The sequence below is a fragment of the Nycticebus coucang genome, chromosome 17 (assembly GCF_027406575.1).
Source record: "Nycticebus coucang isolate mNycCou1 chromosome 17, mNycCou1.pri, whole genome shotgun sequence".
Classification (NCBI taxonomy): domain Eukaryota; kingdom Metazoa; phylum Chordata; class Mammalia; order Primates; family Lorisidae; genus Nycticebus; species Nycticebus coucang.
This window is the reverse complement of record NC_069796.1, coordinates 86,269,325-86,292,791: the sequence shown is the minus strand read 5'-3', so window position 1 is coordinate 86,292,791 and position 23,467 is coordinate 86,269,325. Positions and strand designations below refer to the sequence as shown.

The following is a 23,467-nucleotide window of genomic DNA, read 5'->3' as shown; positions in this document are numbered from 1 at the left end:
CCTGGCAGCAAAGACACAGAAACAGGTAGCTCAGCCTGCTCCAAAGAGCTCCCGGCCCAGTGGGAATGGGAAGCGGACTTGGAACCGTCTGGAATGCAGTAACAGTCACAGTGGAAAGGCTCTCCCGAGGCGTCCATCCCAGACGGGGTCTGTAGCCAGGTATTGGCTGGTGGTGGGAGCAGCACATCTGCGCAGAGTGGAAGGACACACCTGTGCCACACACCTGGGATGGCACAGGAGTGTCCTGGGAACGCTGACTCGAGTCAAAGAGCAAGGGAAGAGGATGACGTGACCAGTGCCAACAGTGCACAAACGTGTCCTCGTCCTTCCTCCACAGCAACATCGGCCAGCAGTCACCATGTCCACTGCAGGGAGAGCGTCAGAGAGCCCCATGATGGGCAGGAGGGAGGAGTGTCAGGCCGAGAGGAAGAGGAGGAGCTTGGGAGGATGGGTGAGGGGGGGTGTCAGGGCAGGCCCTGGCTGATCACACTCCACCAACTATCTCTTTAAGGCTGATAGCACCTGGGCTGCTCCTCCCCAAGGTGCCTCTTCTTTATAGATGGATGCAAAGGCCCAGGGTCACAACAGGAGAGGCAATCCTGGTAAGGCAGCGAGTCCTTACCCACCATGAGAGCAAAGGACAGCTTTCTCAGAGGCATGTGGCCAAAATGGTCAGTAGGACAGTCCTCAGGTGTCTAGATTTGCAGAGGGGGCAGGTGTGGGAGGTGAAAGGCTAGGAGGTGAAGCCAGACCAGTGGACACAGCTGTGGACGTGCACTTTGTCCCGAATGAATCAGTTGCATCCAGGGGCCTGGCATGATTTGTGCTTTAGAATCACCCAGGCCTTCTCCACGGAGGGTGGGTCAGATGAGGGACCAGGCGGCCTGAGCCCAGGAAGAGACAGAGTCCGGAGTGACTTGGAAGGAGGATGTGCTGGACCAGGACCAGCCAGCTGGGAGGAGGAGGAGGATGCTGCCGCGTCCAGGTCTGGGCCCAGGTCTAGGCCCAAATGGGGGTGGCAGGGAGGACTGCAGGGGCCGGGGTTGGGGAGTGGAAGTGGGATGAGGAGTGCTGCTCTAAGCTGTGTGACGAGAGGAGAGCAGGGCGTCTGGTGAGATCTTCCACAGCACCTGCAGACAACAGCCTGGAAGTGAAGAAAGAGGCAGGGCAGCCCTGCCCTCTCCAGACCTTCCCGGTCTCCGGCCACAGATGCACTCAGGTTGCAGTTGGTGAGGAGGTTTTATTGCAAAGCTCCAGCCAGGAATGGAGCAAACAAACCAAAGCTGAGCACCACATAGCCCAGGTCCCCGGGGGCTGGCCCTCAGCAGGCACAGGCCTCCCCCCGGCTTCCCTTGGTCCCTCTCCTCTCTCCACTGCCTGCTGCTCCCTGCTCTTGGCGTGGCCTGCGGCTGTTGTCCAGCTCCCCTGCTCCTATCCTCCTGTGGACTGCATCTTGATGGCAGAAACCCGGTTTATCCCCCGCAGGAGAGGTCATGCCTCAGGTGGAGATGACTTCCCACAGCATGAGTCAGGTGCCAGCATTGTGCTGGGTTGTCACACAGCTGTCAGCTGTCAGCTCTCACAGCCTGCAAGTCACTGCTCTGCCACTGTGACTTGGCAGGGGGGCAAATAAACCAAGCAAATAAACCAAGGGGGCAAATAAACCAACCTGGGATTCAAACCTGAGCCTGGGCGACACCAAGGCCAACTGCCCTTCCCAGGGACTGGGCATGTTAGGACTGAGTCTAATTACCATTCAGGGAAGGTGAGGCAACAGATCAGGAGACAACTGTCACTCATAAGATAGTTCGTTACGGTCCTCAGGAGGACGGGCCATGCCAGGCCACATGGGGAAGCGTGGTCAGGAGGTGGAGGCGGCAGGGGAAATGCGGGCAGGAGCCCTTGTTGTGGTTTCTGCAGGGTGGGGACAGCTGGCTCGGGACTGGACAGCTCAAACCATCTCAGAGCTCTGGGCCCTGGGGCTGTCTAGTTGCCTGGTGCTGGCCTGGGGTGACCAGAACAGTGTGTAGTGTCCTGGAGTATGACAGCCCTGGAGCCCCACGGAAGCCAGTTGGTGTGGGCTCCAGATAGTCCCCCCCCAGGGTCAGGAAGGTCTCAAACACAACAGCACTGGGAAAAGAGCCCTGCAGGGTGCCAGGGCAGCCTCTCAAGTCAGAGAGGCCCGCAGCCAGCTCAGCTCTGCCCCCGCCCACTGCCCCTGGTGAGAATTCCAGAGGCACCAACCTCCCTGTGTTCACCACCGGCTTAGACTAAGCCGCAGGTTCAGGAGGTCAGCAGACCTGACCACTTCACCCACGGGGTCTTCATCCTGCTGTTTCCTACCTGACTTTTTGACTAATTGGTCACTTTGTATAGCTCCGTGGTTAGGGCTGACCACATACACAGAGGCAGGCAGGTTTGAACCCAGCCCCAATCTGCTAAACAATGACAACTGCAACAACAACAAAAAATATCCAAGTGTTGTGGCGGGCACTAGTTGGGAGGCTGAGGTGAGAGACTCGCTTAAGCCCAAGAGTTAGAGGTTGCTGTGAGCTGTGATGCCACTGCACTCTACTGAGGGTGACATAATGAGACTGCCTCAAAAATAATGAAAAGAAAAGAAAGAAAAGATAGCCACTTTTAACAGGGTCGTAAAGTTGATGAAGTTTCCATCATAAAATTTTGGGATCACAGCATCAGCTAATGTTTCCTATGCTTCCTATTACGGAGCTCGCCCCTGATTTGTGTTCCACAGGTTACCTGTCACCCAGAATTGTAACTCACATGACAAATATCCCTAAGTACTCTCTGTGGTTTTCAAAATTAAAGCCAAGGGTTCTGGCGTCCTCTTGCTAAATTTTAAAAGCATTCAAGAGGCACTTTAATATGGCAGCCCACCAGGACATGGCCTGTGTTCAAAGACCAAGAAGGAGCATAATTGCAAAACAGGTCACTAAGTTTCCACCGGCTCTCTCTGCGGGAAAGATCACCCGCCAAGGACCGATTACCATGTGGCAGGGGAGGCTCTGCCTTCTCCGTACTCCAGCGTAGCCTTGGAGTACGCTGTTCTGAGTGCAACGGGGTCAGCCCAGGGCACTGGGAAAATGATTTCTCTGTCACCACAGATGATCTGGAGATCTGATCACCCCTCCCAACCTTGATGCCGTTGCGGGTCACCCTTCACTGTCTGAATGCAGCCTGCACCACACCAACACAGCCAATACTATGCAGAGAGAACAAGGCTGCAGGTACCGCTGGGTCACCTGCCACTCAGGCTGCTGCCTGTGCAAGCATTTTAAGCAAGTCGGGCTCCAGGCTAGTTCTGGGGGAGAAAGTGAGCCCTCTCGGGGTTGCCTTCTCTATCAGTCATCCATGTGGACAGGTGCACCTGAGGCAGCCCTGGACACCTGTTGAGCCTCTTCCCATTTCCATCTCCTTCCCGTGCTGACATCCCAGCCACACATGCTGCCAGCCTGAGCCCATCCTCCAGCATCCATGGCACTGTTCCCACTGCTTCCCCAGGAATGTCCCCCCTTGCTTCTTGCTTCTGTCCTTGCTGGACCCCTATTTACACCGTGATCCAGCTCAAATAGCCCTGCCCTCTGCAAAGCACTACCCAGTGGCCTCTAGCCAGCTGTTCACTCTTCTGTACATAGGCCTCCCCTCCAAGGGCAGCTCAGTGCTGCCGTCTGTGCACACACGTTCCTGCCCAGTGCACACCTGAGGCAGCAGTCGCATCTGATCCCTTCCAATGTCCTAAGTTCCACTTCTTGGCCTGGCACAAAGCCCGGTGCTTGGCAGGTGTGCAAATATTTCCTGAATTTTCAGGTTTGTGGACTAAAAGCCACATTTTGAAAAATAACCGTGGTTCCTGCATCCTCACAGCCTTCCACGTTCTCCCCTGCTACTTCTGAGCCCTGTCTCCCCTCCCTGTCAAGAGGCTGGTGTCAGCACAAGACCCTCCCTCCCCCTCAGCTGCAAGGAAACCCTCTAGGAACCCAGTGACTTCTCTACCACACACCAGAGTCAGCCACCACCAGGCGGCGCTGTAGAGTACAGTTTTATTAATAATACACAAATGGGTCACGCCAAAGGGCGCCAGTCTACGGGTTACACCGTGTAAAACAGTAGCAAAAACTAGTAAAGCAGAAAATTCGTGTGAAGTGGCTACAAAATGGGCAGATGGACTGAGCACTAGTATTTCCATTCTAAGTTTCTTTTCATAAAATTTTACTTTATGAATTAAATACATTGAGAAACACAGTGAAAATATATTTACAGTCATTTAAAATGGGCATTCAACAACATATTTAATTTAAAAAAATCTTTCCTGCTTGCCTGTTTCTTTCAAAGAGCATTTTAAATACGACTTTAGCTTTTAAAAAATACAATAAGGAAATAATTACATTCTTAATATGAAAACATTTTACAACTTATAGCCATGGTCAATTAATGCTGAATATCTATAATTTAAAAGTTGATGTTAAAATTTAAAGTGAATATTTCCTTTCTCATTAGAAAATCAAATAAAAAAAAAGCATCTTATTAAAAACACCTTTGGCCCCTAAGCATTATGATCTGAAGATCCTGTTTTGAAAACATCTCCCATGGCTACAACTGAAAATACCTGATAATACCTGTACACGGTAAAGGGGAGCTCTCCTGGAAGATGTAACTGGAAACAGTCCTACACTGTGAGTAACAGGACACATCTGAAGCCAAACATTTCCTAGGTGTAAAGTTTTCCTTCCTTTAAACATGGTTAAGTTGGCCTGCTGCGGCTTGGGTGTTCAGAAATAGAGGTGGTTTTGTTTTTCCCATGATGGTGGGCCAGGTATTCTGACAACATGAAAATTTTATTTATTTTTAGTTACTTCACAGTATGAACTCAGCCCACTACAGGGATGATAAGAAGATGTAACAAGAACAATGTAACTATACCCTTTAAAACTACGTCATGAATTTGAAATCGTTTTTCCTATTAAAGTATTATTTTAGAAAGGGAAAAAGGAAGGCGAGAGTTTAACATTTAAATGTTGCCATGACCTTTACATAAATTGAAGAACATCTTGTCTGCTGACGCTGATACCAGAGAAACTTCTGTGTTAGGCTCCGGGAGAGGCTATTTATAAGGATTGACATCTGCTTGGTGGCAAGGCCCAGCTGTGAGTGCAGGGTGTCAGCCCCATGTCTGCTGGGGCACAGGTGCAGGCTGCAGGTGAAGGCGTGTCCCTTTTCTCTGGGAGAGAGGCCCTGCACATCCCTGGGGGATCTCTAATAACATGAGTTAGGTGCAAGAACAGAGGATGTTGCCTGGTCTGTGGGCAAAGCTTACGTGCCCCCGAGAGTGGGTTAGCAGGGTTAATATTCTCTTCTGGAAAGGTAAGGTGTGACCATCGACAAGTAAGAACTGCCCACATCCCCTACCCACAGCCTCAGCTCCCAAACTGTCCTTTGGGAACCTGTGCACAAACTCCAAATTGTGGCCACAATGATGTCGAGTCTGAAACTCCCTCCCAGAATGGCCAACAGAGCAGAGGACATACCTCTTTTGAAACAGGCTTTTCAAAAACTGACAAATCTCCCCCCTATCAGAGTAGTTTAGCTATTTGGAAATAGCCAAAAATAACCTAGAGATAAGTAAGGGGAGCAGGCCTGGCAACCCCAAGGCACAGGCACAGAGGGGACATGATTGGTCTTGTCCCAAGGGCCCTGGAAGGGCTCTGTGGATGGCAGGGGATCTGGACCTGGGACAATTTGGCAGCTCCTCGATGGCTGCCCAGAAGTGGTGCCCCTGCCCCTGGGTGCCGGGTGAGGGAGCTACTGGCTTCTCTGGTGTAGACAGAACCCCCCTACATGAGGCCTCTCAGAATCTGGGCAGAGGTAATGTGACGGTCCATACCTGTACCCAAGTTGGGGGACCAAAGCAAGCCCTTTTACTATCAGAGTTGTTTGTATGAAAAAGGTTGGTTAGTGAATTAAAAACACTACAAAAATATAAAAAGGAGGGGATTTTGAAGGTTGATGACACCTTACAAAAATACAGCCAGAAGCAGAACCCTGAGGAATGACACTGTGGCTCAAGGTTACAATAGAAAGGCCCAGGACCTGCAGAGGTTGGCCCCTCACCCAACTGTCCTCCATCGGCCCCACCCACGCAGCCCACAGAGGGGACATGATGGGTCTTGTCCTCCTGAGTCATGAGTGACACTGCAAAGTAACCTGACCCTCACCGAAGGGGCCAGCGTGCCTTTCTCCACCCCGCCCGGCTTCCTGACAAAATGACAACAGTTGTACTCGTGGCTGCTCTAGAAACAAGGGGTTGCTTGTTTCTGGGGCACATTTCGGGAGGGTAATAAAATGAGATCACTGCCAGAATTCTGACGTGATATCTCGTGTGTCTATTATGTACAGATATAAATTAAAAGCTACATTCATTGAACATATACAAATAAATAACTTATTTTGAAGCAAATGCTTTAAACAAACTTTCTGATCAAATCTAAAAATGTCAAGGGGAACATATATGACAACAGGCCTTCTCCTTCCACAGAGCCCATTTAAAATGGGCCACAGAACATAACAGGATTCGTTGGATTTCGCCGTCCTCTTTAACAGGTTTATGGCTGTGAAAATGATTTACAAACATGGGGTTCTAAAACAAAATATGTGTGCTGGGAGTCTGGCCCCAGCTAGCTGTGTTCCTGGGCAAGATACCCCCCAAACTGCAGGGGCTCCATCTTCAGAGTGACCACGGTGGCCGGGCAGTGGCAGAGGTCCGCGTGCTGTGCTTTTGGCCCACGTTCTGCCAGCTGTCTGAACCCACCTGTGTTGGGCCAGGACCGAGAATCCCGGCCGGTTGTAGTTTCCCTCCTTAATAACAGTTCTCCTGGGGGAAAGACGGCTGCCAAACTGAACAGCCCAAGAGTCTTAATTCGGGAAATTTGATTTGACCTGAGGGCAGCAAAATATATGGTAGATCAAACTGTTTTCCCTTTTCAAAAAATTAGTTTCATATGATACAAAGCAGTCACAGCTTCCTATGATGAAAAGACAAGTCCCTACTGGGGCAGGGTCCCTCCGGGCAAGAGCAGGGGGTGGACCTTGACGTGTCTGGGAAGCTTCTGCCCCTGCCGTCCCCACTGGAGTTCCTAGAGGGAAGCCAACGCAGTGAGCGCTGGGGCAATGGGTCTGGGTACTGAAGTGGGAAGGAAGGAGCTTCAGAGGGAGAATGCCAGTTGATAGCTCATGAGTCCAAAATGGTCCTGGCAGATGGCTTTGCAATAAATTCAAGTTTTAGGTGGACTTAAGCTAAGCAGCTTCCATTCTTGCTGTAAAATGTTCTTACACACTGGAGACTACTTTCCTGCACTCATAAGTAAAATCAAATATGGCCCCAGGAGGGCTTGAGTGCCATGATATTAAGCATTAATCCTACTGGTAAAGGCCTGCGGACCAGAGGGCTGGCCCTAGGATGTGCTCTGGGGGGAACCTGCGGAGACTGTTTTCTTGCCACCTCTTCCTATATTTGATAAGAAGACTATTCTAGACGGTGGGTGAAAGGTTTGTGTCAGGAGCAGCATCACTAAGGTCCAACATGGTCCCCATACTTTTATTTCCTCATGGGTGACTGCATTTTCCCATAAAAAAGAGTTCCTGACAGCCAGAGTTCCCGGAGACCAAAAAATTAATATGATTCTTAGACCTGTGGGTAGAAACCAGCCATGAACTCGGTTTTTCTATCTAAGCCTTAGGCATTGAACTCTCCCAGAAATATTGCACAGAAGGTGAGCAAGAGAACCACGGAAAAGGCCCCGCCTATGCCTGCCTTACTCAGGAGAGAACAGCAGGGCCAAGCCCACTGCCCTGTTCATGGCTTAATTTGGAAACTGGAGGGAGGGGCTGGGGAGGGGTGACAAGCCCTCAAAGGCCCTCCTCTTGCTCCAAGATGTCATAGTTCTATACCTGGGTAAGTTCCAGAACTTGCTCCATTTTCAAAGGACTGCTCCAACCCCATACCTCAGTGGGTGCCCCGTAAGTGGACCAGGAGCCTCTCCCTGCCGGGAGCAGGTCCTGCCAGCTCTGGAGTGGCCCAGGTCGGGGTGAAGTATGACAAGCTCTCTGCTGCCTTTCAAGAGCAGCACAAATAATTAATAAGATACAGAATCTGGGAAAATTCTTAGATCTAAGTGTGACACACAAAACAAAGAGACTTTTTTAAAAAAATAGGTTAAAAACAATGGCAGCTTTTCATGTCCTGGTGACAAAAGCATCTGTCTAAAAAAAAAAAAAAAAAAAAAATTAAAGGGTAAAAGCTGCTTCACAGCGTGGTTTCCTCACTCCCTCCGGTGAGGAGAGGGACGGACGCGAGCCCTGGCCCTCCAGGCAGCCGTGCGCTGTGCTACCTGTCACTCACCCCCACACCCAGAGCACCGGGGTCTGGCTCTTCCACGGACCCATCCGTCTTTAGCCGGGGCCGGGTTGAAAGTAGGCAGAGCAATCATTTCACTGGCTAGAGAGATGTGACTTCTCCACCTGGCGCAGGTTGCTTTTACAATACCTTTTCATCCCTTTTGTTTTTGTTTTTTAACGAAGTTGGAAACCAAGTCCTACGAGTACTTTTTAAAAGGGCACCAATATACAGTAGAAGGAATACACGTGAGCCGGGGGCAGGTGCTGGTATCGGAACTCAAATGGCAAGGCCTCCAAGGTCACGCCGCTGCAGGGCAGCCTGGGCAGAGCTTCCTGCAGTCACAGGGGCGAGGACATTGGGTGAGGTGAGCCGTCCCTGGCTGAGGCTGACACCGTGGTGCCTATTCCTTACGTCCCGTTCTTCAGTTCCCATTCCTAGAGAAAAGGAGAGTGGTGTAAAGCCAAACAGCAAGGTGTTAGCTGAGACAGTCATGCCACGCCCCACTAACGCCAGGTGCTTGGCTACTGCAGAAAACAGCATGGCAGTTCTCAAAAAATTGGGCTCACAATTCATTACCATGTGACCGAGCAATTCCAATTCCAGGTATTGACCCAAAAGCAGGGTTGCAAGCAGGTATCTGTGCAGCCACATTCACATCAGCACTATTCATACTGAATATGAAGAACCACCCAAAGGTCCAGTGATGGATGGCAGATAGTATGAAACGTGAGCACGTACAGTAGAATCTTATTCAGCCTGAAAAAGGAAGCAAGTCCTCGCCCAGGCTACAACATGGATGAAGCTGAAGGTCATTTGTGTTCATGAAACAAGCCAGTCACAGAAGAGTAAATCCTGCATGACTCCGCCCACATGAGGTCCTGGGAGGAGTCACACTCATGACTCCGCCCACGTGTGGTCCTGGGAGGGGTCACACTCATGACTCTACCCACGTGTGGTCCTGGGAGGGGTCACACTCATGACTCTACCCACGTGTGGTCCTGGGAGGAGTCACACTCATGACTCCACCCACACACAGTCCCCGGAGGAGTCATGCTCATGACTCCAGCCACACGTGGTCCTTGGAGGAGTCGCGCTCATGACTCCGCCCACACGCGGTCCTGGGAAGAGTCGAGCTCATGACTCCGCCCACACACGGTCCGGAGGAGTCACGCTCACAGAGACAGGAAGCAGAATGGGGGGTGCCTGGCTGGGGGTGACAAGTGAATTGGTGTTTAATGGTGCAGAGCTACAGTTCAGGAAGAAGAGAGTGGTAGTGATGGAGATACAATGTGAATGTGCTTAATGCCCCTGAATATACACTTAGAAATGATGAAGACAGTACATTTTATGTTTATCACAATAGACAAGTGCTTTTAAATAAAAGTGTGGGTGCTTATATCTAATCAACGTAACAGCTGATGAGCACCATCCACAGGCCTGAGTGTTGCCTCTGGTCTCCATACCACCACTAGGAGGCAGATGGTGAGTGCTAGGGCCGGGCACTGCACTAAGCTGGGACCAAAGCTGGGACACAAACCCATCTGCTCCACAGCAAGGCCAACCTGCCTCCACGGGGCCACACTGCGCTCTCCACACTTGGTCCTCTGACGGGTGCCACACCACCCCTCGTTCCCTGGCCGACTCCGATGCACCCCAACAACGAGGCTCCAGGGTCCTCTCCCCTGGGCAGCCAGTACCACCCCCAGGAGGACATGGCACCATCTTGTGCGCTATTATATCTCCGTGTTCCTCAGCACGCTCAGCCATGGTGATTTACTTGTCACTCCCTCCTGGAGACGTGCCCTGGCAGTGAGGGCTCCTCTTCCTCCTCCCCAGCTGCCCATCTCAGGATCCGCAGCACCAAGGACAACTGCACAGAAGATGTAGGAGCCTGGGTCCCGCCCGGTCTGTGGAGCTATGTTGATTTGAAGTGTGGTTTTGCCAGAGATTTAGCCCCAGGAGACAGAGGCAGAAGAGCAGAGGGTTGTCAGAGCGGTGGCAGACACTGTGCGAAACAAGGCCCATCCTTTCCCTCTGCTCGGTAGCTCAGGAGCAAAGGGCACAGGTGTTAGAGCCAGGCCTCTGGGACTCAGCTGCTATCAGACCTTGGAGAGGCCACTTAATCTCTCTGAACCTTAGAACAATGTGAGTCCTACCAAGGACTTTAAAATTACAAAGCACTGTGAAGACTACAGTAGAAAATGTGTGTGGCAGTCCCCAGCATGGGGGGGACACCACAGGTCTGGCCTCCACATGGGGTGCCCCCCTCTGTGCACATTGACCCTGCACAACGCAGAGCCCTAGTCTGTGCAGATGTCTGACTCCCACTGTGCTTCTGGGTCACGGGCCAGCTGCACATCTCTGTGTGCTGTATACCTTTTCTAGAATCAAAAGCTCAAGATTGATTTAAATGTATGGCATCAGCAAACTCAGAAGCAGAAACCAACACCCAAACTGAGCTACCCTAATTGATAACAAGAACATGCATGAGGTCCTCTCCGGCACTTGGCCCGAGTGTCCTGCAAAGAGAGGACAGCCCGCCTCACACCTTCCCACCCTGCCACAGCCTCCCTGAGACATCTGCATGGGTCACTATGAATAGAGGTGTTCAGAGGACAATGCCTTGGGGTCAGCACTGATGGGCAGTGGAGGTTTCAGAGAGAGGACAGGCTTCCATGTTATCTGCAGATGCCACCAAGTATGTTTAGGAAATAAGCCTGGCAAACCGAGGAACATTTCAGAGGAGAGGTCACATTGGCTACAGAGCTGGGAGTGACAGGATGAGAACTCATGAGCACTCCCAAACTTGAGCAGGTGTGCATGTCACTAGAGGAGGGGCACGAAGCCATTGGGGCAGCCCAGCACCTGTCCTCCAGCCCAGGCACCTGTGAAGCAGGACCACAATCCCCACACCTGTGTCTTTCCCAGATGGAGGGAAGAGGAACAGTTTGACTTTGGGCACTGTGGTCCATCCAGAGCCTTCTGAACTAGGAAACCAAGTGATATGTGGTGAAAAGTCATGTGAGCTCCTAAAGAGCACCTTCACCAAAGCTAGAAGGGATGTCAGCAATGCTGTGCCTGGATAACACTTCCCACAGCACCCTCGGAGTAAGTCAGACTCCCCAGTCCCTGGATGACACTTCCCACAGCACCCTCGGAGTAAGTCAGACTCCCCGGTCCCTGGATAACACTTCCCACAGCACCCTCGGAGTAAGTCAGACTCCCTGGTCCCTGGATAACACTTCCCACAGCACCTTCCCACAGCACCCTCGAAGTAAGTCAGACTCCCTGGTCCCTGGATAACACTTCCCACAGCACCCTTGGAGTAAGTCAGACTCCCTGGTCCCTGCATAACACTTCCCACAGCACCCTCAGAATGTCAGACTCCCCAGTCCCTGGATAACACTTCCCACAGCACCCTCGGAGTAAGTCAGACTCCCCAGTCCCTGGATAACACTTCCCACAGCACCCTCGAAATAAGTCAGACTCCCTGGTCCCTGGATAACACTTCCCACAGCACCCTCGGAGTAAGTCAGACTCCCTGGTCCCTGCATAACACTTCCCACAGCACCCTGAGAATGTCAGACTCCCCAGTCCCTGGATAACACTTCCCACAGCACCCTTGGAGTAAGTCAGACTCCCCGGTCCCTGGATAACACTTCCCACAGCACCCTCGCAGTAAGTCAGACTCCCCGGTCCCTGGATAACACTTCCCACAGCACCCTCGCAGTAAGTCAGACTCTCTGGTCCCTGGATAACACTTCCCACAGCATCCTCGGAGTAAGTCAGACTCCCTGGTCCTGAGGTTGCGTGGTAGGTGAGACCGTGTCCATGATGCCCCCCAGATGCACTAACATGCACAGGGCCAAAGGCCACGTCCCATGACCACCTCCAGCCATGGGTCCCTTGTCCCTGTTCCCACAAGTCCTAGGAAACCCTGCTCGATCCCATTTCTTCAGTGAGATGGTGCCCAAGATTCCTGGTTGGCTGGACGAGCACTGCTTCCACAGTGTTTTCTGGGACTGTGGGCATAGACAGCTATTTCCCTCCAAGAACCTGGACAGGCCTGGATGGCTGGCGGGAATGCGTGGCAGGGGTGGAGAAGTGCTGGGGCCTCTGTGCAGTGAGCACATCCTGAGAACCGAGTCACATAATTCTAAGTCCAATTTCCTTGACGGTAAAGAAACTAAGTAAATGAAATACTTTTACTGTGCTTCTTACCTGCAAGTCAGAAGAGATTTTTTATTGGGCAGCTCCAGTCTAAATACCCTCTAGGCAATTCATATTCCTCCACCAACAAGCCCAGCAGTCGCACTAGCAGGATGCCCAGAAGTGCCAATGGTGCACTGATGCCTCCTTCTCCACACTCACTGGTGTGCAGCTCTGGATGCACCTGCTCTGAGAACAGTGACCTGGCCTGCTGCAGGATGCCATGTCCTCAGGGCCCTCCTGCGAACAGCCCGGGGCATGCAGCCAGGGGCTCACACTCATGTCTGACCTCACACTAGTCCACCCTTCAGGAAGTGTGTGTTCCCACCAGCCTGGACTGGCTTCCCGAGAGAAGTAATGCTAGAGAAAGCAATGCTGGCAATCAGAGCAGCTGTCCAGATGGCACGGGGAAGGTGTCCATCCTTCACAGTAATCAGAATGCACAGAGTTGACCTGATCATGTCTCTGAACCTAGTATGATTTTTACGCGGAGCACACTCTCGGCTGCTGTGGTCAAGACTTGCTTGCTTTGATCAACTAGAAACTGCATATAAAGTATTTCTGAGATTTTTAAGTTTAGCAATACAAGTTGACATTGGCTAATCCTGCAAGGAGACTGGAATACACACCAGCACGGAGTGAAGAGCTGGGGGGTTGGGGAGAACAGAGAAGAGCTCATTCCTGGACCTTGTTATCGTTGCTTTTCTGTTTTACGAAATCATAGTATACAGGCTAGCAATGTATTAATTAGTAACCTAATACATCCAAGTGCTCCATGGTCACTTGGCCCAATCTCTGCATCACCAGTAAGAAAACAAGTCCAAACCAGCCCCAGATCCTGCCCATTCCTGAGATGAAACCCGGGGGCTGCTGGCTTTCCCGATGCTAACCTGAGCACTCTGACAAGTGAGGTTTGCATCTTTGCTGCCTATGAGGATCCAGCGCCTAAAGGAGGGTCCAACGTGAAACAGGCTGAATGTGAGCAGAGGACAAACTTGGCCCTATCACCACCCCCAGAAGCCTGAGCACCTAAGGTGCCTGCGGAATCTTCCTACAGCAGCAGGCAGCGCCGGCAGGGTCTGGGCCGACCTTGGCCTCGCACAGCACACAACCGCAGGGTCTAAGGCCCATGGGGGTCTGGGCCGACCTTGGCCTCGCGCAGCACGCAACCGCAAGGTCTAAGGCCCATGGGGGTCTGGGCCGACCTTGGCCTCGCGCAGCACACAACCAGAGGATCTAAGGCCCATGGGGGTCTGGGCCGACCTTGGCCTCGCGCAGCACGCAACCGCAGGGTCTAAGGCCCATGGGGGTCTGGGCCGACCTTGGCCTCGCGCAGCATGCAACCGCAGGATCTAGGGCCCATGGGGGTCTGGGCCGACCTTGGCCTCATGCAGCATGCACCCATGGGGTTTGGGCCTACCTTGGCCTTGCGCAGCACATGCCCACGGCAGGGGGAGCTGCCCGGCGCCGGCTGGCTCCTCTTCAGAACAGCTGCGCTATTCACTGGCATGGGGCCCTCTGTATCACTGGTGTCACAGCTGGAGATGGGCGAGTTCTCTGGAGTCCGATGACGGAACACTGGGGACTGTAGATAGAGGGGGAGAACCCTGTGTGAGGAATGGCTTCCAGGCTACCAAAGTTTTCCAGCAGAACAATGGTATATTTTCAAGAAGAAATGGGTTTTAGAAATGAGCAAAAATAACAAGGATAACCACGTAGTCAGTGCCTCATTCTCAGAGCACCTTTCGAGCCCACTTTACAGACAGGAAAGCTGAGGCTCAGAGAAGGCTGACGGGCTGCACATGGCTGGGAAGTGAGGGAGGGATTCTTCTCCCAGCCTTCTGCATTGGAAGTTGGGCTCTTCCACTCACGTTGTGAGGCCTCTGAGTTGTCCCCCTGGGTGGTACTCTGTACCGGTCAGAGCTTTCCACAGGTTGGCTGCCCTGAGGTGCCCAGGCAGCAAAGCCATCAGAGGTGGGCCCAGCACCAGCTCCCAGAACCCAGCACCCTGTGTAGCTTGCTGGAGCGCAGGCGCTGATTCCACTGAGGATCCCTGACTGCTCACAGTACAGTTCACATGCGCCAAAGGAAGAGGCTTTCTGGAAAGCTTAAAATAGAACAAAATGTGTCCTCAGTTGCCAAGGTCCCATCTTTGGCTCTTCCAAACTGCTTTTTGGGAAAAATGTCCATGGTCTGCTGTACTTGCTCAAATGGGTCTCCAAGGAATAAACTCTTCCTATCACTATTGCCAAAATGTTGGGCAGTGCCTGTGGCTCAAAGGAGTATGGCACCAGCCCCATATACCGGAGGTGGTGGGTTCAAACCCAGCCCTGGCCAAAAACTGCAAAAAAAAAAAAAAAAAAAAAAGTGTAATGTAAATAATATCACTCAGGGCATACAGAATATCATTTTAGGAGACATGGTTCAATTACCATTAAAGTGGGCAACTTGGGGTCCCCGGGTGGGGGAGGGGGTTACTGGCCACAGATCCCCAAGTAGCCATCTTCTACCTACATTCCAGACATCCTAGGAAATAATTTTAAGAGACAGCATTGACTGAAGGGGTTGGGGTGTGGTGGGCAGTGGACAGGGCAGCTCTGGACATCCATCTCTGGGAGAGACCAGGAAAGTGGCATGTGACCTACACCAGGGAGGGTCCACCTAACAGGCCACCCTTCTGAGGATGAGGCCTGGGTGGTACTAATGTGGGATGCTCCCCAGATGCTGGACACGTAGAGAGATCCTTGGGAGAGAGGAAGCCCCAGAGCACCCTGGGCTAGGATGGGGGAGCTGAGGCAGCCTCCAAGGATACGTCAAGGAAAGCCCTATGGGGGAACCGGGGGCTGGCAGAGGGACCAGAGGGAGCCTGGAGAATGTAGGGTCGGTCACTGCAGACAACACCGTGGCCATCTGGGCCAAAGGAGCTGGGGATGGGAGAACTGTGAGGACTAAAGAGCCCCCTGCATATGAAAAAATGCTCATCATCCTTAATCATCAGAGAAATGCAAATCAAAACTACCTTGAGATATCATCTAACTCCAGTAAGATTAGCCCATATCACAAAATCCCAAGACCAGAGATGTTGGCGTGGATGTGGAGAAAAGGGAACACTTCTGCACTGCTGGTGGGAATGTAAGAATTAATACATTCCTTTTGGAAAGATGTTTGGAGAACACTTAGAGATCTAAAAATAGATCTGCCATTCAATCCTGTAATTCCTCTACTAGGTATATACCCAGAAGACCAAAAATCACATCATAACAAACATATTTGTACCGAATGTTTATTGCAGCCTAATTCATAATTGCTAAGTCATGGAAAAAGCCCAAGTGCCCATCGATCCACGAATGGGTTAATAAATTGTGGTATATGTATACCATGGAATATTATGCAGCCTTAAAGAAATATGGAGACTTTACCTCTTTCATGTTTACATGGATGGAGCTGGAACATAGTCTTCTTAGTAAAGTATCTCAAGAATGGAGGAAAAAGTATCCAATGTACTCAGCACTACTATGAAGCTAATTTATGGCTTTCATATGAAAGCTATAACCCAGTTATAACCTAAGGATATGGGGAAGGGGAAGGAGGGGGGAGGATGGGCAAGAAGGAAGGTGATTGGTGGGATTACACCTACGGTGCATCTTACAAGGGTACATGTGAAACTTAGTAAATGTAGAATATAAATGTCTTAACACAATAACTAAGAAAATGCCAGGAAGGCTATGTTAACCAGTGTGATGAAAATGTGTCAAACGGTCTATAAAACCAATGTATGGTGCCCCATGACCGCGTTAATGTACACAGCTATGATTTAATAATAAAAAAAAAAAAAGAAAAAGATTTGAAGTCCCCCAAGATCAGGAGTAGGGAATGAGATGGCTGGCTGGTGGGCCAGGGCCTAGCTCACCCATTCCCTTTCCCCAGGAAACAGGGAGGGGAAGGGAGGCTAAGCAGGGGACACACGGGATGAGGCCTTGAAGAACAGACACAAGATGAGGTTTTGCTGATTTCATGGTGCACACACAGGCAGGATAACGTCAGGCTGACCCCATTTGGTGCTAAAAATGGTTTTGTATCTAGCTATTGTTTTTCTTAACTAAGTAACCACAAGTGCCATACATGTCGCGGAGTACGTGCTGGTCATGGAGTCCTGCGGCTTGCTGGCTGCATCATCCAACCTATGAAAGCTGTGCATTAACCCTGGTGGGAGCTGCTCTCCCCTGATCTCTCTGAGACTTGTGGAGACAGCCAGCCGGCCAGTCTAAATAAAGGCTCCTTATTGGTAAAAATAAATAAATAAAGAGCCCCCTGGGCTTGGAGGCTAGAGGCCACCTTGATGAACACAGGCACTGAGGGGCTGGGGCTCAGCCTGTGGAGACATCATGAGTGGGCCAAGTGTGTGCAGAAACACAGCTGAGAGCAGCCACAGTGGGAGCAGGTGTGAGGACAAGAGCTTTGTTTTTAAGGATGGAACAAACCAGAGGAACTTTGAATTCTTTGAAGGAAGCACATAGAGAGGAAAGCAAGTCGAAGATATAGGACAAGGATCCTGACAGATGTCTGGAAGCCAGCAGAGGGACATCCAGACTTCGCCTGGACCCTGGCTACAGCCAGGGATGCCTGAGGACAGTGACGGGCAGTGCCTCCGACCATGCCTTCCCCTCTGCCACGCCCATGTACAGACCATGCCTTCCCCTCTGCCACGCCCATGTACAGACCATGCCTTCCCCTCTGCCACGCCCATGTACAGACCATGCCTTCCCCTCTGCCACGCCCATGTACAGACCATGCCTTCCCCTCTGCCACGCCCATGTAGGACAAGAGGCTTGTGGGGGGGGGCACCTGTCCTCCTGCCTCAGGTCACCACAGGCAACAGTCACAAGGGAAGACCACCCCACCCCCACACCAGAGATGTTCCCAGCCATTGCCACTCTGCAACCATAGCTGACCTTGTCCTCTTTCCGTCAGACACTGAGAGGCCCAGGACACAGTCCTCAGATTCTGCTCCCCATTGTTGCACCCAGCCCTCCCTGACCCTGCTTTACAGCTCTGCAGCGCCCTGGTGACATCTGACATAAATGCATTCAACTGGCTGTCTCCCCTCACCAGAACGTGAGCTTCACAAAACACGCATTTGCAACCCCTGTGGCCACAGCCCTGGGCCGAGAGGTATTTCTGGCACACAGAGGGAACACGGCACATGCATACACACACACACACAAACACCTTTGCATATATAATATATATCGTATTTAGTATATAAATAATTAATAAATTATTGTATAATTTCTACATAATTATAGTGTCTATGAGATAGTAATATATAATTATACATAAGATAATAGCAGTAAAATTCTGTAACTAGCTGTGGAATGAATGGTCCAAGGAATACGTGAGCACGTGAATGAATGAACACACACACGTCGGGGGCACTATGCGAGGGCTTCTGCACACATTAGCTTATGCAGCAGGCAGTTTCTTTATCTCCATTAAGAAAATTAAGAAAATGGAGATAAAGAGACTGGAAAGATAGTGGGAAAAACTGGAGCCTCGTGAAGTTAAGTAACTTTAACCCCTGGCCTATGTGACCCCAGAGCCTGTTCTCATAAACACTCCACCCTGCTGTGGCTGAAAAGGCTACAGCAGAGCTGGTGAAAGTGTCGCAGTGGCCACAGAACTAGCTCTGCTAAGCAACCCGCCGGCTGTCTTCTCTAAGTCAGGGGGGTGTTTGCTGAGGAGGAGACTGGAGTCTGGGGAAAACGAAGTGATGAGGAGGAACTCATCCAGGTTCAGCGCTCTGCCCTGTGGCCTGGAAAGGACCCAGAACAAGAGCCCTCAGTGGGGAGAGATTAAAGATGGCGGCCGAGTAACAGCTTCTCTGCAACTGGGAACAGCGAGTCTGGGGAGACAAGACTCCAGGCATCGCTGGCTGGTGGGATCGGCCTACAATCATCCCTTTGAGGATACAGGGAGCCAGCAAGGGACTTCTGGACCCCAAGAGGAGGACAAAAACAGTGGAAAACTGGCAAGTGGTTGCGTGTGTTCGATTGACCTAATCACGCCGGCAACCGTAAGTACAAGCAGCAGTGAGACTGCAAACCGGAAAGGCCCTACCTGTGAACTGTTTCGGTGTTTTTGGACTTGGCACTCAGTTGAACTGCCTTGGGGAGAGCTTGAGCAGGAGTGTGGAGAACTTTGGGCATTGTCTGGGGCCCCAGACTGAGCCACTGACCTGGGCGCAGGGAGCCATTGTGAAAGAACTGCCCCGGCAAGCTCCGCCCTCAGGGTCTCAGAGCAAGGATTGGGCAGGTCAAAGTAACCTACTGACTGAGCAGCCTAAAGGCAGGGACTGAGCTGCCTTACAGCCTTAATCCTTAGGGGCAGAGTGAGACGGTTTTGGCACACTGGAGCCTTGGGCTGTTGCCCTGGGTAGAGTGCCGTGAAGTCACAGCTCATAGCAACCTCAAACTCCTGGGCTTGGTGCCGCCCAGACCTCCATAAGAGCTGTGCAGTGACCCCTGATCGGCGATCCACAACCACCGGGCCTCCGCATTCCTTGACCAGGAACTGCAGGAGCCACGCAACTCTGTGCCCTCCCCTCCTGTGTCCTCCCAGCTTCCACACTAGTCTGTTCATCTGGACAGGGACTCTGGTAGCTGCATGCCCTTTGGAGCCCTCCCTGCCTCTGCGCAGAGCTCTTCTCCTGGCCAGAGACTGCTGGAGCCTTGGGCTTTCTGTGGCAAAGTCACTGGGCGCCTGGCACTCCCAGAACTGTGCGCACCACCCCCAGCCCTGTTGCTGGATCCGGGTGTGTCACAAACCGGAGCTGCTTCCACAACCAGAACTCCCTGGCTAGAGCAGCCCCAGAGGAACTACACAGGGTCACACCCTACAAAGATCCAGCAACAATAGAGTGATCCTGCTGGGGTCTAATCTTGGAGAGACAACCTCCCCAACTCTGAGGACAGCCAGAGGCAACGGCGAAAAACAATCATGAGGCGAAATCAACAGAAAAACTCTGGCAATATGAATAATCAGAGTAGATCAACTCCCCCAAGGATAAATGGGGTAGAAACAGCACAAGACCCCATGCATGAACAAATAGCTGAGATGTCAGAAATTGAATTCAGGATCTGGATAGCAAATAAGATCGAATTAGAATTTCAAAAGTTATCTCAAGAATTCAACAGATTCAAAGACCAAATTACCAAAGACTTCGACACATTGAGACAAGAAGCTGCATCCCTCAAAGATCTGAGAAACACATTAGAATCCCTTAGTAACAGAATAGAGCAAGCAGAAGAAAGGATTTCTGACATTGAAGACAAAGCTTTTGAATGCTCCCAAACCCTCAAATAAGAAGAGAAATGGAGAGCAAAAACAGACCACTCTCTCAGAGAGCTCTCGGATAATTTGAAGAAAATCAATATTCGTCTTATAGGGATCCCCGAAAGTGACGAAGTGGCTTCACAAGGCACAGAGTCTCTTCTCCATGAGATTATGAAGGAGAACTTTCCAGACATGTCAAGAGATTTTGAAATGCAGATAGCAGACAGTTTCAGAACTCCAGCACAACTCAACCCAAATAAGACATCCCCCAGACACATCATAATCAATTTCACTAAAGTTAATATGAAGGAGAAAATTCTGAAAGCAGCCAGACGAAAGAAAACCATCACCTACAAGGGCAAGAATATTAGAATAACTGCAGATATCTCTGCTGAAACCTTTCAAGCTAGAAGAGGATGGTCATTGACTTTTAATCTCCTAAAACAAAATAACTTTCAACCCAGGATCCTGTACCCAGCTAAACTGAGCTTCATTTATGACGGAGAAATTAAATACTTCAATGACATTCACATGTTGAAGAAATTTGCCACAACTAAACCAGCTCTCCAGGACATTCTTAGACCTATCCTCCATAAACACCAGCATAATTCTCTACCATAAAAGTAAACCCACCCAAAAAATTTTTGATCAAATTCCAACTTCCACAGTCGCAAAAGGATTAAAAATGTCCACCGGTCTCTCAAAAGGCTTATCAATACTCTCAATTAACGTCAAAGGTTTAAATTGTCCTCTAAAGAGCATAGGTTGGCGGACTGGATACAAAAACTCAAGCCAGATATCTGCTGCATCCAAGAATCACATCTTACATTACAAGACAGATATAGACTCAAGGTGAAGGGATGGTCATCTATGTTCCAGGCAAATGGAAAGCAGAAAAAAGCAGGCGTTGCAATCCTGTTCGCAGACGCAATAGGCTTTAAACCAACCAAAATAATTAAGTATAAGGATGGATACTTCATATTTGTTAAAGGTATTACTCAATATGATGAGATCTCAATTATTAATATTTATGCACCCAACCACAACGCACCTCAATTTATAAGAGAAAGTCTAACAGACATGAGCAACTCGATTTCCTCCAGTTCCATAGTAGTTGGAGATTTTAACACACCTTTAGCAGTCCTGGATAGATCCTCCAAAAAGAAGCTAAGCAAAGAAATTTTAGATTTAAACTCAACCATTCAACATCTGGACTTAACAGACATCTACAGAACATTTCATCCCAACAAAACTGAATACACATTCTTCTCATCAGCCCATGGAACATACTCCAAAATCGACCACATCCTAGGCCACAAATCTAACCTCAGAAAATTAAAAAAAAAAAAATTATTCCTTGCATCTTCTCAGACCATCATGGAATAAAAGTTGAACTAAATAACAATAGGAACCTGCATACCCATACAAAAACATGGAAGCTAAACAACCTTATGCTGAAGGATACATGGGTTATAGACGAGATTAAGAAGGAAATCACCAACTTTTTGGAACAAAACAACAATCAAGACACGAATTACCAGACCCTCTGGGATACTGCAAAGGCAGTCCTAAGAGGGAAATTTATAGCACTGCAAGCCTTCCTCAAGAAAATGGAAAGAGAGGGAGTCAATAACTTAATGGAACATCTCAAGCAACTGGAGAAAGAAGAACACTTCAACCCCAAACGCAGCAGAAGAAAAGAAATAACCAAAATCAGAGCAGAATTAAATGTAATTGAAAACAAAAGAACTATACAACAGATCAATAAATCCAAAAGCTGGCTTTTTGAAAAGATCAATAAAATAGATAAACCTTTGGCCAACCTAACCAGGAAAAAAAGAGTAAAATCTCTAATTTCATCAATCAGAAATGGTAATGATGAAATAACAACAGACCCCTCAGAAATTCAAAAAATCCTTAACGAATACTATAAGAAACTCTACTCTCACAAATATGAAAATCTGAAAGAAATCAACCAATACCTGGAAGCACGCCACCTACCAAGACTTAGCCAGAACGAAGTGGAAATGTTGTACAGGCCTATATCAAGTTCTGAAATAGCATCAACTATACAAAATCTCCCTAAAAAGAAAAGCCCGGGACCAGATGGCTTTACGTCAGAATTCTACCAAACATTTAAAGAAGAACTAGTACCTATACTACTAAACCTCTTCCAAAATACAGAAAAAGAAGGAATATTACCCAGCACATTCTACAAAGCAAACATCACCTTGATCTCCAAACCAGGGAAAGACCCAACAAGAAAAGAAAATTATAGACCAATATCACTAATGAATATAGAGGCTAAAATACTCAATAAGATCCTAACAAACAGAATCCAACAACACATCAAAAAAATTATACACCATGACCAAGTCAGATTTATCCCAGGGTCTCAAGGCTGGTTCAATATATGTAAATCTATAAATATAATTCAACACATAAACAAACTTAAAAATAAAGACCATATGATTCTTTCAATTGATACAGAAAAAGCTTTTGATAATATCCAGCATCCCTTCATGATCAGAGCACTTAAGAAAATTGGTATAGAAGGGACATTTCTTAAACTAATAGAGGCCATCTACAGCAAACCCACAGCCAATATCGTATTGTATGGAGTGAAATTGAAATCATTTCCACTTAGATCAGGAACCAGGCAAGGTTGCCCATTGTCTCCATTGCTCTTTAACATTGTAACGGAAGTTTTAGCCTTTGCAATTAGGGAAGAAAAGGCGATCAAGGGTATCCACATAGGGTCAGAAGAGATCAAACTTTCACTCTTCACAGATGATATGATCGTATATCTGGAAAACACTAGGGATTCTACTACAAAACTTTTAGAAGTGATCAAGGAATATAGCAATGTCTCAGGCTACAAAATCAACACCCATAAATCTGTAGCCTTTATATATACCAACAATAACCAAGCCGAACAAACAGTCAAGGACTCTATTCCTTTCACATTAGTGCCAAAGAAGATGAAATATTTGGGAGTATACCTAACAAAGGACGTGAAAGATCTCTATAAAGAGAACTATGAAACTCTAAGAAAAGAAATAGCCGAAGATGTTAACAGATGGAAAAACATACCATGCTCATGGCTGGGAAGAATGAACATTGTTAAAATGTCCATACTGCCCAAAGCAATATATAATTTTAATGCAATTCCTATTAAAGCTCCATTGTCATACTTTAAAGATCTTGAAAAAATAATACTTCGTTTTATATGGAATCAGAAAAAACCTCGAATAGCCAAAACATTACTGAGCAATAAAAACAAAGCAGGAGGAATCACGCTACCAGACCTGAGACTGTACTATAAATCCATAGTGATCAAAACAGCATGGTACTGGCACAAAAGCAGAGAAGTAGATGTCTGGAACAGAATAGAGAACCAAGAGATGGATCCAGCTACTTACCGTTATTTGATCTTTGACAAGCCAATTAAAAACATTCAGTGGGGAAAAGATTCCCTATTTAACAAATGGTGCTGGGTAAACTGGCTAGCAA

General features: G+C 49.2%; 1 protein-coding gene across 2 annotated transcripts in view; it reads right to left on the bottom strand.

The window, feature by feature from the left end:
- Positions 1-4,213: 4,213 nt before the first annotated feature.
- AFAP1 (actin filament associated protein 1) overlaps positions 4,214-23,467 on the bottom strand; it is a 205,069-nt gene continuing 185,815 nt past the window's right edge. For both annotated transcript variants that reach the window (XM_053566739.1, XM_053566740.1), the window contains 2 exons: positions 14,043-14,207; positions 4,214-8,847 (listed from right to left, as the gene is read on the bottom strand). In XM_053566739.1, the coding sequence (XP_053422714.1) occupies positions 8,821-8,847; positions 14,043-14,207 (192 nt within the window). In that variant the 3' untranslated portion in view covers positions 4,214-8,820. The remainder of the gene's footprint in view (positions 8,848-14,042; positions 14,208-23,467) is intronic.